At 47.4% G+C, this 15,809-nt stretch overlaps 2 protein-coding genes and 1 non-coding gene across 3 annotated transcripts; 1 reads left to right on the top strand and 2 right to left on the bottom strand.

The window, feature by feature from the left end:
* Positions 1–18: 18 nt before the first annotated feature.
* Positions 19–92, bottom strand: TRNAI-UAU (transfer RNA isoleucine (anticodon UAU)). The gene has a single exon. It is a non-coding gene; the product is annotated as a tRNA-Ile (tRNA).
* Positions 93–10,688: 10,596 nt separating this feature from the next.
* Positions 10,689–12,440, top strand: LOC143892028 (uncharacterized). Its single transcript, XM_077396504.1, has 2 exons — positions 10,689–11,501; positions 11,853–12,440. Exons 1-2 carry the CDS (start codon positions 10,689–10,691, stop codon positions 12,438–12,440), a joined length of 1,401 nt encoding a protein of 466 aa, XP_077252619.1.
* Positions 12,441–13,016: 576 nt separating this feature from the next.
* Positions 13,017–14,186, bottom strand: LOC143847320 (uncharacterized). Its single transcript, XM_077356119.1, has 2 exons — positions 13,770–14,186; positions 13,017–13,682 (listed from the first exon to the last, which is right to left on the bottom strand). The coding sequence occupies exons 1-2, from the start codon at positions 14,172–14,174 to the stop codon at positions 13,209–13,211; spliced, it is 879 nt and encodes a 292-aa protein (XP_077212234.1). The 5' UTR covers positions 14,175–14,186; the 3' UTR covers positions 13,017–13,208.
* Positions 14,187–15,809: the final 1,623 nt, after the last annotated feature.

The raw sequence follows: 15,809 nt of genomic DNA, 5'->3' as shown, positions 1-15,809 counted from the left end.
TTAAAAAAATAACACATATGGTCCCGGCGGGGCTCGAACCCGCGACCTTCGGCTCATAAGACCAACGCTCTAGCCAACTGAGCTACGGGACCTTTTTTTTGGGTTTTAAAATGAACTTATATTAATATAGATTACTTTGATTTAAGCTGTTAAATAACCCACAACGAGATAACACCTAAAAGTCACCGTCAACAAATAATCCTAACCATACAATCAATGAAATGAAAATATTAAATAAAAATACACATTTAAATTTCCTGATCGTATGGTTAGGATTGTTTGATACTCATTCCTTTAGGCTCTGTTCACTTGCGTTCCCGAGAAAGCAAATCTCTGGAAACAGACTCCTTTTTTTTTTACAAGACATAATTCTGGTGTTCACTTGCTTTCCTGAGAAAATAACAAGCTTGGGTGGAATATGTCAAATAATGACATGGAATTGCCAAAAATGACGTGGAAATGTCTCTTTTCTCACTAGTGTGGGAAAGCAAATCCCATTATTTTGGTCGGATTTGCTTTCCCGGGAAAACTAGTGATAAAAGGTGGGCAAGCAGTTTCTCGGAAAACATTTTCCTGCATAGATCCTGCGCACGTGAACAGGCGCGGAAAATCTTTTCCTACACAGTTTCCCTGGATTTCTTTTCCTAATGCCACGTCAGAATCCCGGGAAACCTTTTCTTTTCCTTTCCCGGGAAAACAAGTGAACTGAGCCTTAATGCTCTCCATCCCCCACAACGGGACAAACCAATTGAAGGGTCCGAATTGTGTGGTCCCGTGAATTTTTGGCGCATCCTAGACTAAGATTATATTACTAGGCTTAAAATATTTTGTGCTGCCAAAACTAGGGCCCCACCTTAGATCATTCTAAACATTCACTTGGTGGGCGCCACCTTTCATATCATATTAATCGTTTGATTACTCTGTTCATATGATCTTACAGGAATGCTAGACTGACAGGCACCCTTGACCCTTGCAAAAAAAATTGGGCCGCCCTTTATCCCTTTCTTTTGAAAGGGCGCCTGTGAGTCTAGCATTCCTCTTGATCTTAACCGTTTGATTTAAAAGTCTCATGTACTTTAATTATTCAAATGATATCAATTGATTGAATTAAGAGCTTGCTTTTAGATTACAAGAAGACATAGAACAATATATGGCCAATAAATCTTTGTAGCTTATCAATATATGTTTGAAACACATAATTCACAATGATCCAACGGCTGGGATTGTCTCAAATTGCGATGTTTTTGCACAGTGGTCCGTCCATCCACGATGAGAGGCCCACCAAGCATATTCTATTGATAATTGTACTTTGTCCACATGTACGTTGGAGATTAAGCCATCCCACATTTTCAGAGTGAATGGTGTGGGCCACCTAAATTTTCCCTTTAATCAAGGGAATAAAATCCAATACCATTGCATTCTGAAACACTCCGTGACAAATGAGGTGACAATATGTAATTGTTCGTGGCCTTTATGCCCAGGTGGTAAAGTTGGATCTCGTTGCTCATCTGCCGTAATTGTCTATTTAATTAATGTACTTTGTTGCATTATAAAATATGAGTTTTTATATGGTGCCCGGCCGTCAGAATCTCAAGGGCTAGATGGCAAACCACCTGCCCTTAGATTTTGACGGTCGGGCATCATATAAATTCTCATAAAATATAGAGATATTGGCAGGTACCTCTAATATTTAATGCTCAATAAATTTATATTGGGAAAATTGTTAAAAAAATGCAAACATCTGTTGAAATTGTGAATCAAGGGTAGAGTCTGAAATTATAAAAGAGAGGTTGTCAGTTATGTCAGATCATGAAAGAGGACTAAAATACCCTTCATCTCTTTTGACTACTCGTTTTATCAATAATAAATTGGTGCCACTTTGGCATTTTTTTTAATGATAAAATCCACTCCAAACATAAGAGTTGGCACACGAAATACAAGTGAAGCTGCTGATGTGGACATATGATGCCACGTCAGCATAGGTGGGTACAGTCACACTCTGTGGTGGACGGAATACACTTGGCATCGATAATTGTGCCTGCACCAAATAATAATGCACATTTTAAGTCGCATTTTACTTCGTTGCAAGTACTGAGATTGATGCTGAGGGTACATCACGTGGCTCATCCGTTTTGCTGACACCTGTCCATATAAAACAAGCACTGATTAAAATCACAAAAGAGACATTTTTCTCATTTGGCATGCATAGATAGATGGATGAACCCATTTGGGTGAAAGTGGGGTCCACCATTTCATCTATAGGTTTGAACTTGATGAAGATTCATCTAAGGATAGCAGTGGTTGTACTTCGGATGGGATCCGCCTGTACATGGTCACGATCCGATCCATTTCAGATTGCTTTTTGTATCATACCGTTTGAGTCTAGATCATGATCCATTTTAAATTGGACTGTCCATCCGTGAGTCCCAGTCCTACATGGAGTTTATGGTTAGGAGAGGGTAGAAACTTGTAGAGTAAGAGGAGAGTACTCATCAATATGTGAAAATGAAATATTACTTGTAGTTGGGCGATGATAAATCCGCACCTCCCATAGGAAAGTGAAATATTACTTATAGTTGGGCGATGATAAATTCGCACCCCCTTTAGTATAAATCGCTCGCCTCTAAAGGTGTTTGGCAAGACTTTCAACCCTTTTTAATGTGAATGATACTTCATCCTTCAAATACCCATTAACATGTAAGAAAAAAGAAGCCATTCTTTCCACCATTTTCGCAAATCCTCTTTGGATAAGAACCACTATTAGTACACTCATGATCACTTTTGGAACCAAAGAGATACTATTACAATGTAGGAACCTCGAACTCCTATTTACACTCTTGGAACCACTATTTAATCAATCGAAACCACTAAATTGTGGTTCCGAGGTCTACATAATGGTTCCGATTGTATACATACTGATTATGAGTACCTAAGCCACTACTAATACACTCATGATTACTTTTGCAATATTCGAAACCACTAAATTGTGGTTCCGAGGTCTACATAATGGTTTCGATTGTGTACATAGTGATTATGAGTACCTAAACCACTATTAATACACTCATGATCACTTTTACAATGTATGAACCCCTATTTATACTCTTGGAACCATTATTTAATCAATTGAAACCACTAAATTGTGGTTTCGAGGTCTACATAATGATTCCAACTGTATAAATGGGATGTTCTAAGTGTCTAAATAGAGTATTCTATCTTTGATAATGTTTACAACCATTGAACCATTGAGAGAGAGAGAGAGGTCAAACCATACATGAAACCAAACAAAGACACCACTGTAAATAGGATGAAAATAAACCAAATAACGAAAAACATAAAAACATGAAAAGAACATGTAAAACCTAAGCAAGTGGAGGAGAATAGACCTACCGGAGCACCCAAAGCAAAAGGTGAAAAATGTGAAAATGTGAAAAGGGTTGAGGGATGGCTTGGGGAAGAAAAAGGAAAAAGGTTGAGGGAAAATGTGAAAAGGGTAGGTGAAAAATGCATGTGGAGTAGAGCTAAAAGATGGAGGGAAAAGGAATGAGGGTATTCTTGTCTTAAGAGCTCTCTAAAAGTACATGACAATCCCTCTTTTACAATATTTCAAAATCCACCCTTGATTGACAATTTCACCAAATGTTTGCATTTTTTTTTAACAATTTTTCCATTTATAATCTCTTATATCTTATTGCTCAGACCAGAAGTAGCACTACTCAAATGCTGATAATTTTTAGTCTCTTATTTATAATATACAATACAAAAATAAGAGAGTATCATCTTCAGAAATGTTGTTCAAAAGGACATATTGTATGTAAGTCATATTACATCTTGGTACATAAGAAATGTTCTTTAGTATTATCATTAGAAACCGTTGTGGTGGTCACAACAGCCATGGACGTACTATGGCATGGTTGTGGCATCAGAGCCAATGATGTATGTAGTTATACTGGTATCATCTTAAGAAATGTTGTTCAAAGCATGGTTTAAAATTTCGGCTTCAGTACCGGTTTCGGTACCCTGAATTTTCCAAATTTCGGGTAATAAACGAAATTTCGAAATTTTGGTAGTAGGTTTTTTTATATTTTTAAAATCACATTAAATTGAAATTTCGGACCGAAATTACCAAAATTCCGAAATTTCAGTCGAAATTTGAAATTTCCCCAAATTTTGATTTCAGTCTCCACCGAAATCCGAAATTTTGGATTTTGGTCGAAATTTAAAACCATGGTTCAAAGTACATATTGTATGTAAGTACATATTGCATCTTGGTGCGTAAGAAATGTTCTTTAGTATTTTCAGTGGAAACCGTTGCGGTGGTCAAAACGGCCATGCCCGTTGTGGTGGTCAAAACAGCTATGGACTATGGCATGGCAGTGGCATCAAGGCCAATGATATTTGTAGTTGTAGTGGTATCATTCGACTTCCGCTTGGGAATGACAATAAGAGAAAGATTTCTTTCCTTTCCAGACAGACATATTTGTAAAAACTTAGTGCACCATAAATGTGAGTAGGGCTAATATAAAGAGTTGACAACGAAAGTACCACATGATTAAAGGTGGGGCAATATTAATTATTAGAGCCGCAACAATATATGTGTCACCTCTAAAAAAATTCAACAACTAGACGTTACATTTTTATTCCCACATTACATTTTTACAATTGTCCAAGAAATTTAAGTTTATGGAAAATATCTCTAAAAATCCTTCAATACTACACTAAACTGTTAAAAACATTACCAAAGCATTGGAGGGAATTTGGGCTAGGACGACCTATGCCTGCACGCCCTGCTTATATAGCCAGATGGTGCAAGATGGCCCTAATCCTATGATCTGTAAGGATTTCTTGTGTCGCACTCTATAGATCAGAGGGCTAGGATCATCTTATGGAGATGATCTCAGTACACAGCCTAACTAAGTCTGGGACCCACAAATAAATTGCTTAGATCATCAAGTCATATGAGCCCCACTATATTTTTTTTAAAATACTTGCAACTATGTGAGTGCACCATGTAAAAACGTCTTAACCTACTATTATTAAAGCCACAAGGTGTTAAAGGTGGGGTTCCGATAAAATGTTGTGCCATTAAAGCCTTATTTTTCTATTAAAATCAGTGTACAATGTGCATAAAATATAAGGTGAAGGAGCAGGGACATAATCAGATAACCATAGTTGGAAAAGCTGGCAGGCTGACTAGAGAATCGACTGAGTTGACTCAATTGATCATTTATTGGGTGATGGATCGGTGAAAATACCAGTTACTCCAAAACCTTAAGCTGATGGAGATGGCGTTAATTAATCTTTTATACTTTAACACTCCCCCTCATGTGTGGCCTCTCTTTCTAGGACTGGCCTACACGTGGCATATGTGGCTCATCTTTTGGGTTTTTCCACTGCATGTAGATTTATGCTATCCGGGAGGTTTGAACTCAGGACCTTTGGCTTTAATACCATGTGAAACAGCCAATTACTTCAAGCTTAAGCTGATGGAGACAGCATTATTTAATCTTTTATACTTTAACAGATATAAACTGAGTCTCACCTTATGGGATTTTGCTAAGCCCTGTTCGTTTTGGATTCTGATTCCAAAATTAAGTAATCACTGGACTCAATTTTGCATTTGATTTTGAGTCGAATTGTCAGTTGTACCCCTCAAAATCCAAAAACGAACAAGGCCTGAGTCAATTGAGTCGACTCAGGCGATTTTCATGTCAACCAACTTAGTTTGAAGACATTTTTTTCCTTTTTCCTTTCTACGTTGATTTTTCTATTAATTTTATTTTTTTAATATTTCTATTATAATAAATATTTAATTAAAATTTATTAAGAGAAATTCGTTCACACCCTACTTTACAAACCAAATCAGGGTAGCATCTATTGGCTGTGCATGTTAGGTAGAACTTGTATTTTTCTAATGCAATTTTATTTTTGTTAGGTAAAAGATTATTGGAGACAGCAGCATGTTTAGGATTAAACCAATATATATAAAGGAAGAGAGGCCATATTACTTTCAGATAGACACTATCCCAATGCACCAACCATGTTAATGCACTGTCATGATTGATGTAGAAGGTGAGACCACGCCCAACAGCTTGACAACCCATTTGCCTACACACCAACCATGAAAATGGGTGAAAGTAAAGGTCATTTTCTAGAATTTCGTCCAATTTTACTATAGATTACCCACTGAGGATGTTTAGAGGGGTATCTATCTATCTATCTCTAAAGCATCCTTATATTTATGAGAACTATCCTTAAAATCCGAAAAATAGAGAACTTTGACCTAGAACAGTATAGGATGTACTCTGATGGGGTGCGACAGCGCAGCAGCCTGTTAGCTTCCAACACGTGGCTAGAGGAGGGCCCACCGCAGGACCCTCACCAGCGGGGGTAGTTTGGTAATTACACAGAGTAGGCGAGCTTGAGCCTATAGCTGGTCGACACCTGTCTGGGAGCATTAACTCCCCAACTACCCCAATTTCTCCCTATAAAAGGGCCTTCAAAGCTCATAAATCAGGGTATTGAAAATCTCACCCACCACTCTTAAAAACACCCTCTTCACTCCGGCTCATACTGACTTGAGTGTCGAAGGGCCTGTCCGGAGTACACTCCGGGTCGGTCATTCTGACCTCGTTTGCTTCTGTGCAGCACACAGCTCATCTGGACTCTACATCCCTCCAGCTCGGCTCTTACGTCACTGCCATATCTGTTAACCGATTTTGGGCCTAACAGATTGGCGCCATCCGTGGGACCCCAGAACTAAAGGCTGTTCCAACCACTTCACAAAAATGGCAGGACGCAAGAGTGCGCGGGTGCCAACCGCACGTACCACCCGAGCCGTGCTACCCGGCAGGACTCGGAGTGAGCGACTCGCCTCGCTGGTAGTGGTAGCCTCCGCCACGGCTGAACAAAACCAGCCTCGCTCCGTAAATCTTAACTCCATGCCGACTCCAGAGCAAGTCCAAGCTCTCTTCCACCAGATGACCGCTCTCGTTGGCCAGTATCAGCAGCTGCTCCAGGCACCTCCCCAACCTCCTCCGGAAGCTCCACAACCTGTCCTCGAAAGGTCAGAAATTCACAAGGGAGGGTCGTCGCGTCGTAGTGAAGACCGGACTCGCCATTCCCCCGGACAAGTCCGTCACCCCATAGCCAGGCATGCTCATACAGAGCCGCACCGCCGTAGGAGGTCTAGGTCTCGCTCTGCGCAAAGGCGCCGAGCTCATGAGGAGCGCGCGCCACGGGCGAAATCAGGGTCCCGTCGTCGGAGCCCGGAGAGCCACTCCGGCTCTGCCGCAGGCCAATCCGTGGGGAGAAACAGGTCGCCAGAACATAAAGACGACCCGGTGATGCGAAGGATAGAAGAGATGGGTCACAGAATCGAAGAGCTGGCTAAGGATCAAGGCCGGCCTGTGTCCAGGGCGTTCTCGAGCAGAACGCCGTTCACCGACGATGTGATGAGTGCCCCAGCACCAATGGGGTTTAAAATGCCAGCTATCCCGCAGTATGATGGGACCACTGACCCCGTCGACCATTTGGAGACGTTCCGGACGTTGATGCTCCTCCACGGTGCGTCAGACGGTTTCCTCTGTAGAGCATTCCCGACAACCCTCAAAGGTGCAGCTAGGGATTGGTACTCAAGGATCCGACCGAACTCCATCAATAACTTTGAGGACTTCGGAGAAGACCTAGTTCGTCACTTCATGAGCAGCCGCAGGCCAAGGAAAACAGCAGCATCCCTGATGACCTTGCGGCAGGAGGATAATGAACCTCTCAAAGCCTTCGTCAGCCGCTTCAACAGGGAGGCGCTCCAAGTGCCAGATTTGGACCCCTCGGCCGCTACGAACGCGCTTCTCACGGGCGCTAAATCGAATGATTTCCGCCGAGCAGTGGCCCGCCGGAATCCTCATTCCCTGGCAGACCTAATGTCCGGGGCAGAGGAGTACATATCAGTAGAAGAGACACTGGCAGCTCTGGACTCGAGTCGGAGGAGAACCTCTGACGACAGGAACCAAGACAAGCCCCATGCTAAGCAGCGCAGGGACGACAAGGTCGTCAGAAGGGACAAATCCCCTCACAGGAGGGAAGAAAACTTCACCCCTCTCAACACCTCCCGGAGGCATATACTGGCGGCCATCAGCGGAGAAGAGTTCATAAAATGGCCAACTCCAATGATCTCCAAGGGAAACAGGAGAGACAAATCGAAGTACTGCCGGTTCCACAGGGACCACGGACACGATACAGACGATTGCCGACAGCTGAAGGAGGAGATCGAGCAGCTAATCAGCAGAGGCTACTTGAAAAAATATGTCCGGAGTGACACCCGCGGGAGTGACCCCAAGGAGAAGGGTCCCCAGGGCCGAAGCCCTCGGCGGTCTCAACCGCCCCCAGTCCGAAGACAGTCTCCATCGCCGCCCAGTCCACCACCAGAAGCACACGGCTCCCAACCAAGAGGAGTCATTGGCACAATCATGGGAGGCCCGGCGGCTGGAGGCACCTCCTCTGCTGCTCGGAAAGCATATGCGCGCCGGGTCAACGCCGTGCATACATGCAGCAAGAAAGCGAAGACGGAGAATGAGATCTCCTTCTCGGACGCGGACCTGGACGGCCTGATATTACCACATGACGACGCCCTAGTCCTGACTATGCTCGTCGCGAACTGGGAGCTGAGGAAAATCCTGGTAGACAACGGGAGCTCAGCCGACATTCTGTACTATCACGCCTTCGAAAGAATGATGATAGGTGACGACCGCTTAAAGCCTGCAAACTCAGATCTTTTCGGCTTTTCAGGAGAAGTGGTCAAGGTTGAGGGACAAATCGAGCTCCCTGTCCTCGTCGGAGAACCGCCCTGCCAGGCCTTCGCCATGGTCAACTTCCTAGTAGTGAGGGCCACCTCGGTCTATAACGCTATTTTAGGACGGCCTGGCCAGAACCTGATCCGCGCCGTCGCGTCCGCCTATCACCAGAAGATGAAGTTCATAACGCCCAGTGGCGTGGGAGAAGTTCAAGGAGACCAGCCGCAATCTCGGGAATGTTATGCAATGGCGCTTAAAGGCAGAAATGCGACGGAGTCGTTGCCAATCGAACTACTGGACTTGAGGGACGAAGCTCAGGGAACTCAGCCCGCCGAAGACCTTGTCCCCGTTCCCCTGTGCGAGAAAGATGACGAAAAGGTAGTCCAGATCGGCTCCTCTCTTGACGACGACGTCCGGCACAACCTCACCCAGTTCCTCCAGGACAATGCGGATGTCTTCGCATGGGCCCCCACGGACATGCCCGGCATCAACCCGGAGGTCAGTTCGCACAGACTAGGTGTCGACCCGACCTGCAGGCCGGTGAAGCAGAAGAAGAGACACTTCGCCCTCGAAAGGCAGATGGCGATCAGAGAAGAGGTGGAGAGACTCCTAAGAGCTGACTTCATCCGAGAAATCCAGTACCCGGACTGGCTGGCAAACGTAGTCCTGGTGAAAAAGGCCAATGGGAAATGGAGGACCTGCGTCGACTTCACGGATTTGAATAAAGCCTGTCCAAAGGACAGCTACCCGCTCCCAAAAATCGATCAGCTCATCGATGCCACAGCGGGTCACGAAGTGCTCAGTTTCATGGACGCTTTCTCCGGATATAACCAGATCAGAATGTATGAGTCAGATATCCCGAAGACCTCCTTCGTAACGGATCAGGGGACTTACTGCTACCGTGTCATGCCCTTTGGCCTGAAGAATGCTGGGGCCACGTATCAGAGGCTTGTAAACAAACTCTTCTGGAATCAGATTGGCCGCAACATGGAAGTGTACGTCGACGACATGCTGGTGAAGAGCCTAAGCTCGCAAGACCATGTCGCCGATCTAGAAGAAACGTTTCAAGTCCTGAGAGACAATAAGATGAAACTCAATCCCACCAAGTGCACTTTTGGGGTCAGCTCGGGGAAGTTTCTGGGGTTTATGGTCAGCCAGAGAGGGATAGAGGCCAATCCGGAAAAAATCAAGGCCGTGGTGGAGCTCGCTCCCCCGAAAACCATCCGAGAAGTGCAACGACTGACAGGGATGATAGCCGCGCTGGGGCGCTTCGTCTCAAAATCTGCAGAGAGGTGTCTCCCTTTTTTCAACGCAGTCAAAGGCCTCAAAACCTCGCCCTGGACAGAGGAATGCCAAACCTCCTTCGAGGAGCTGAAGCAGTATTTGTCCTCTCCACCGCTGTTGACAAAGCCGGAGCCCGGTGAGGAGCTAATCTTGTATCTATCTATAAGTACCCTGGCTCTGGCTGCGGTCCTAGTTCGTGAAGAGCGCAGCCAACAGAAACCGGTCTACTACGTTAGCAAAGCCTTGCACGACGCCGAAATAAGGTACCAGCGGGTCGAGAAATTGGCTTACGCGCTGGTAATGGCAGCCAGGAAGTTGAGACCGTATTTCCAAGCTCACACGATAAAGGTCCTAACTGACCAGCCGCTTAGACAAGTCCTCCACAAGCCAGATACTTCGGGACGATTGGTTAAATGGGCCGTGGAATTGAGTGAATTTGACATCCGGTACATGCCCAGGCCCGCGATCAAGGCTCAAGTATTGGCAGATTTCGTAGCTGAGTGCTCCATCCCCCAGCAGATCGCCGAACCTGAAATCGCCTAGGCCCCAACAGCGAAAGGTACTACCACAGCCGGAGAACCGGCAGAAGATGAAGCCAGAGCAGGAACCATCCCCATGCTGCCAGTTGAGCATGATTTTTCAATCGCCGAAGCACTGTGGGAAGTGCACGTGGACGGATCTTCAAACAAGGCTGGTTGCGGAGCCGGTCTGGTTTTAACCGGGCCCGACGGTTTCACACTAGACTACGCCTTGAGGTTCGGCTTTCGCGCTTCCAACAATGAGGCTGAGTATGAAGCACTCCTCGCTGGAATGAATCTTGCAGTCCAGACCGGAGCCCAGAGATTGAAAGCTTATTGTGACTCCCAGTTGGTCGCCAACCAAATCCAAGGTATATACGAAGCCCGCGATGAGCGAATGATTAAATACCTCTCCCAGGTCCGGCAATTATCCTCCAAGTTCAGAAGTTTCGAGGTTGTCAGAATCCCCAGAACGGACAACACAAAGGCCGATGTACTGTCCAAGCTGGCCGCATCCGGATACACGACTCTCGGGAATATATGCATGGAGTTCCTACAGGCCTCCAGTATCGAAAGAAAGGCTGCTGAGATAATGCAGGTGGAACACGAGCCCTGCTGGATGGATGAGATCGTCGACTACCTGCGTAGTGGGAAACTGCCTGAGGCCAAAAGAGAAGCGCGCAAGGTGATCCAAAGAGCAGCCCGTTTTTCACTTGATGGCGAGAACTTGTTCAAAAGATCCTATACTCTCCCATACTTAAAGTGTCTCCGGCCCAGCGACGCCACGTATGCCCTGCAGGAGACACACGAAGGTATTTGCGGGGAGCACTTGGGGGGCAAAGCCCTGGCAATCAAAGTCCTCCTTAGAGGTCTGTACTGGCCAACGTTGAGACAAGACGCGCTGACCCTGGTAAAGAGATGCGAGAAATGCCAAAAGTTCTCCCCCACCATTCATCAGCCCGCCGTGTCTATGGCCCCAATTGTCAGCCCGCTACCCTTCGCTATTTGGGGAATGGATATCTTGGGCCCCTTCCCACCGGCCTCCGGAAGGCGCACCTTCGTAGTGGTGGCGATTGATTACTTTACCAAATGGGTGGAGGCTGAACCTCTAGCCCAGATCACCGAACAGAATGTGCAGAACTTCTTCTGGAAATCAGTAGTCTGTAGATTCGGGATTCCTCGCGTCCTGATAACAGACAACGGCAAACAGTTCGACTGCCGAAACTTTCGGAAGTTTTGCTCCGACCTGAAAATTGAGCAGCGGTTCACCTCTGTAGCACACCCACAGACCAACGGGCAGACAGAAGTCACAAACCGAATCCTGCTACAAGGGATCAAGAAAAGACTAGACAAGAAAGTTGGTCGATGGGCAGATGAGCTGTATCACGTCCTATGGGCCTATCGCACCACCCCGCGCACACCAACGGGCGAGTCCCCATTCAACCTGTCCTTCGGAACAGAGGCGGTAATACCTGTCGATGTAGGCACCCCGTCCGCTAGAATTTCCAACTTCAACGAACAGCTCAACGGTGACGGGCTCCGCGCGAATCTTGACTTATTAGAGGAGGCCAGAGAAGAATCCCGAATAAGAGTCGCCGCCTACAAGCAGAAAGTATCTCGCTACCATGACTCGAAGATACGTCCTAGAGAGTTTCGAGTTAGAGATCTTGTCTTAAGGAAAGCTGCTATCTCCCAACCCAAGAAGGCTGGAAAGCTTTCCCCAACCTGGGAAGGGCCTTACCGAGTAAAAGAGGTGATTCGCCCGGGCAGTTATAGACTGGAAACACTCGAGGAACAACTGTTACCACATTCCTGGAACTCGAAGAACCTTCGCAAATATCATCAGTAGCAAAGTAGCCGACACACAAAAAAAAAACTTTGTAAATATCTCCTGAATGTGAATGAAAGAACCTTCTCTTTTTGCAAATGCCTTCGTGTCTGTCAGATTTCTAAACCCAGTTCACTAAAGCTAGGGTACTCAACGTTTGGTTCGCCACGGCTCGTCTCCGCAAAGACCGGGAGCCCACTCCTGGTCCGGAACCAGCCCGGATGCAAAAACCAAAGCTCCTTCGAAACCCAGTTCACTAAAACTAGGGTACTCAACGTTTGGTTCGCCACGGCTCGTCTCCGCAAAGACCGGGAGCCCACTCCTGGTCCGGAACCAGCCCGGATGCAAAAACCAAAGCTCCTTCGAAACCCAGTTCACTAAAACTAGGGTACTCAACGTTTGGTTCGCCACGGCTCGTCTCCGCAAAGACCGGGAGCCCACTCCTGGTCCGGAACCAGCCCGGATGCAAAAAACAAAGCTCCTTCGAAACCCAGTTCACGAAAACTAGGGTACTCGACGTTGGTTTCGCCATGGTTCGTCTCGGCAAAGAATTAGGAGTCCACTCCTAAGTCCATGACTCCTACCTGGAGTGATAGTTACGCATCATACAAAAAGAAAACAGTATAAACTAGAGACGGACAAGCATTGAAGAGTTAAACAAACAAAAACTCTTTCCATTCATATGTTGGGGCCTCAGAGGACCATTACAAAAGGGAGTTGGGCCTCCAAGGGGCCATTACAAAAAGGAATCACGCAATCGCCAAAAAAAAAAAAAAGGAGGAGAAGAACTCAGGGCGCCTCATCGCCCCCATCCCGCGCTGGATCTGCCCCCGGGGGCAAGAGTGCGTCAGCTGCGGCCGGCTCCTCGCCAGTGAGCGTCGGTGGATCAGGTATAACCATCCTCGACAGGTCAACGCCCGGATTGGAATCCTTGACCTGCCCAAGGCAGTCAAAGAACCCTATCTTGTAGGCCTCACTGGATAGAAGAAGCAGTTCGTCCTCCTTCTCCTGAACGGCAGTCGCCTGCCTCGACAGGGCTCTCTCCCTCTGATCGTTGAGGGCTTCCGTCGCCTCCTCCTTCTGCGCGGCCAGCTGAGCGGCAAATTCTTCTCCCAGCCGCTTGATCTCTTCGGCAGATTTTTCCACGGACCTCTTCAGCTCCTTCGCCTCCTTCTTCAACTTCCCATTCTCCTCCTCAGACTTAGTTATAGCATCGGAGAATTTCTTACTCTTCCCCCGCAGATCATTGAAGTACACTCCGATCTGTAAAAATGCAGAGGAGCAAGTGTTAACACAAGCAAACAAAGCAGAAGGGAAGCAAAGAGTAAGCGTACTCGTCAGCCATCTTACCTGATAAAGAGAAGAGAATACGGCCTCTTCGGCCGTAGCCGGCGGCTCGTGGAGAACCTGCTGCTTGTCTTTGTCAAGGATGCATTTAGTCTGAATCTCTACAGCCACCCGGCTCTCTCCAAGGCCGGAATCAGTCTTTTGGACGGCCCAGTTCGGCCGAAAAACGTTATCACCGTGCCTCGACGGGGGCGGAAGGGTGCCAGCAGACGTCGCCACGGTCTTCGAGGATCCTGCGCCCCGGCCGGATGAACTCACCAGTTTCACCGAACTCTTGGGCTTGGGCTGGGGCGGTGCGTCCTGGGTCGGAGCCGGACTCGCCGTCTCTGGAGCCTTCCTTTTCTGGCCCTGACGGACAGTCCCGAAGGCCCCCTTCCTCATCTTATCCACTAGCGACTGCTGCTGCATCTCTGAAAGATAGCCAAAAACGAAACCAGTCAGGGACAAAAACAAAAAAAAAACAAAGGGGCGGAGAGACGAATTTTAAAGGAGGCTATCTACGTACGTGCCCGGGTCGCAGTACTAAGGCCCAACCCAACCAAAACCTCTTCCCCTTGGAAGTCTGAACAATCAACAGGCCCCTCATGGTCCAGCACATCCCGAAGTAGAGCGAGGGTTCTCGCATCTTCACCCTCGAGAAACGGTTTGCGACTCATCGCGACTGTATCCGGGGTTCCCCATTTCAAAGGGACCGGCCAAGGCTCGCTGGACTCCGTGTCCTCAACATAAAAGAACCTGTTCCTCCACAGGTGTATGGAGGTGGGAATGCCAGTGATCATTTTTATCTCCGGACGCTGGCTAATGTAAATCCAACCCCCACCCTTGTGCTTCTTCAATTGCGCACACGCGCGGAACAACGGTACTGACAAGTCCCTCCGAAGCCGGCCCCGAATGAGGTATACAAACCCCGTAAGCAGCCTCCACGAGTTCGGCGCCACTTGGGCCGGAGCTAGCCCGTAATGCTGAAGCACCAAAGCGAAGAAGGGGTGTAGAGGAAATCGGAGTCCGGCCCTCAGTGACTCGTCATATATACAAATGTCGGAGCTCTCGTTACAGGCTCTATCTCCCTCCATCGCCTCCCTCAGTCCAAACCTGGATGGGATGCAGTACTTATCCCTAATCACTGCCATGGCGGACTCATCCAGGTAGTTCTCCTCATTGAGAGCCTGTATGTTGTAGGTAGGGTTGGCATCCATACGGGCCCGTGCTACGACCTCAACGGCCCGGCCTGGTTGAAACGTTGTGGACGCCTCGCCGGCGTCACTACCAACACTCCCCCCTTGTGGAACGTAACTATCCGTTAGAAGCGGAGCGGTGTTCAGGTCTAATATCGCCTCGTCCTCCCCCTCCTCATCACTACCTATAACAGTCACACTCGCCATTTTCGGGGCCGGTGACCAAGTAGGCCTATCCTCGATCCTAATCAACGATCTAGACCCTGAACTACTAGAAGACGATTCCCCCGAACCGGACTCAGAACTAGAGCTACTAGACATGAAAGCAGGAAAAGAAATGAATGAGACGCGCTCAAGAAAAATTACCGGATCACACTGAATGCTCCCGAATCCACCGCCGTTCACAAAAACTACACGGCCCGAACTGACCTTCGCCGAACTGGACTTCGCCGAACCGACAGAGGAAAAAGAAGGGAGAAGGAGGAAAAGTAAAAAGTGAAAGTGAGAAGGGAAAACCCACTCTTATATAGATTTCTCTGAGGCGGTGTGCATTAAATGAAGGGCGCACGTCTCGAGGACGCCCGAGGGGTGCCACGTGTCTCGTATTAACGGCGGGCACAACTTTCGAGATAAGTTCCAAGCAGCCCGGCCCAAGCCGGACTGGATATAAGGCGTTTCGCAAAACGACAAAAGCAGCCCGGCCCAAGCCGGACTGGATATGACGCGTTTCGCTAAACGACAAAAGCAGCCCGGCCCAAGCCGGACTGGATATGACGCGTTTCGCTAAACGACAAAAGCAGCCCGGCCCAAGCCGGACTGGATATGACGCGTTTCGCTAAACGACAAAAGGCAGCCCGGCCCAAGCCGG

The sequence above is a fragment of the Tasmannia lanceolata genome, unplaced genomic scaffold (assembly GCF_043159265.1).
Source record: "Tasmannia lanceolata isolate RefF3 unplaced genomic scaffold, GAP_Taslan_0.1 ptg000015l, whole genome shotgun sequence".
Taxonomy (NCBI): domain Eukaryota; kingdom Viridiplantae; phylum Streptophyta; class Magnoliopsida; order Canellales; family Winteraceae; genus Tasmannia; species Tasmannia lanceolata.
Note: the sequence above shows the minus strand (reverse complement) of the source record. Positions and strands in the feature narration are given on the sequence as shown.

Bases quoted from the DNA above. Each gene is read 5' to 3' on its own strand.
- LOC143892028 (XM_077396504.1), top strand. From the start codon at position 10,689: ATGCTGCCAGTTGAGCATGATTTTTCAATCGCCGAAGCACTGTGGGAA. The intron at 11,502-11,852 runs GTAAAGAGATGC...AAAATTGAGCAG, and splicing joins GACAAGACGCGCTGACCCTG to CGGTTCACCTCTGTAGCACA.
- LOC143847320 (XM_077356119.1), bottom strand. From the start codon at position 14,174: ATGCAGCAGCAGTCGCTAGTGGATAAGATGAGGAAGGGGGCCTTCGGG. The intron at 13,683-13,769 runs GTAAGATGGCTG...GCATTTTTACAG, and splicing joins TATTCTCTTCTCTTTATCAG to ATCGGAGTGTACTTCAATGA.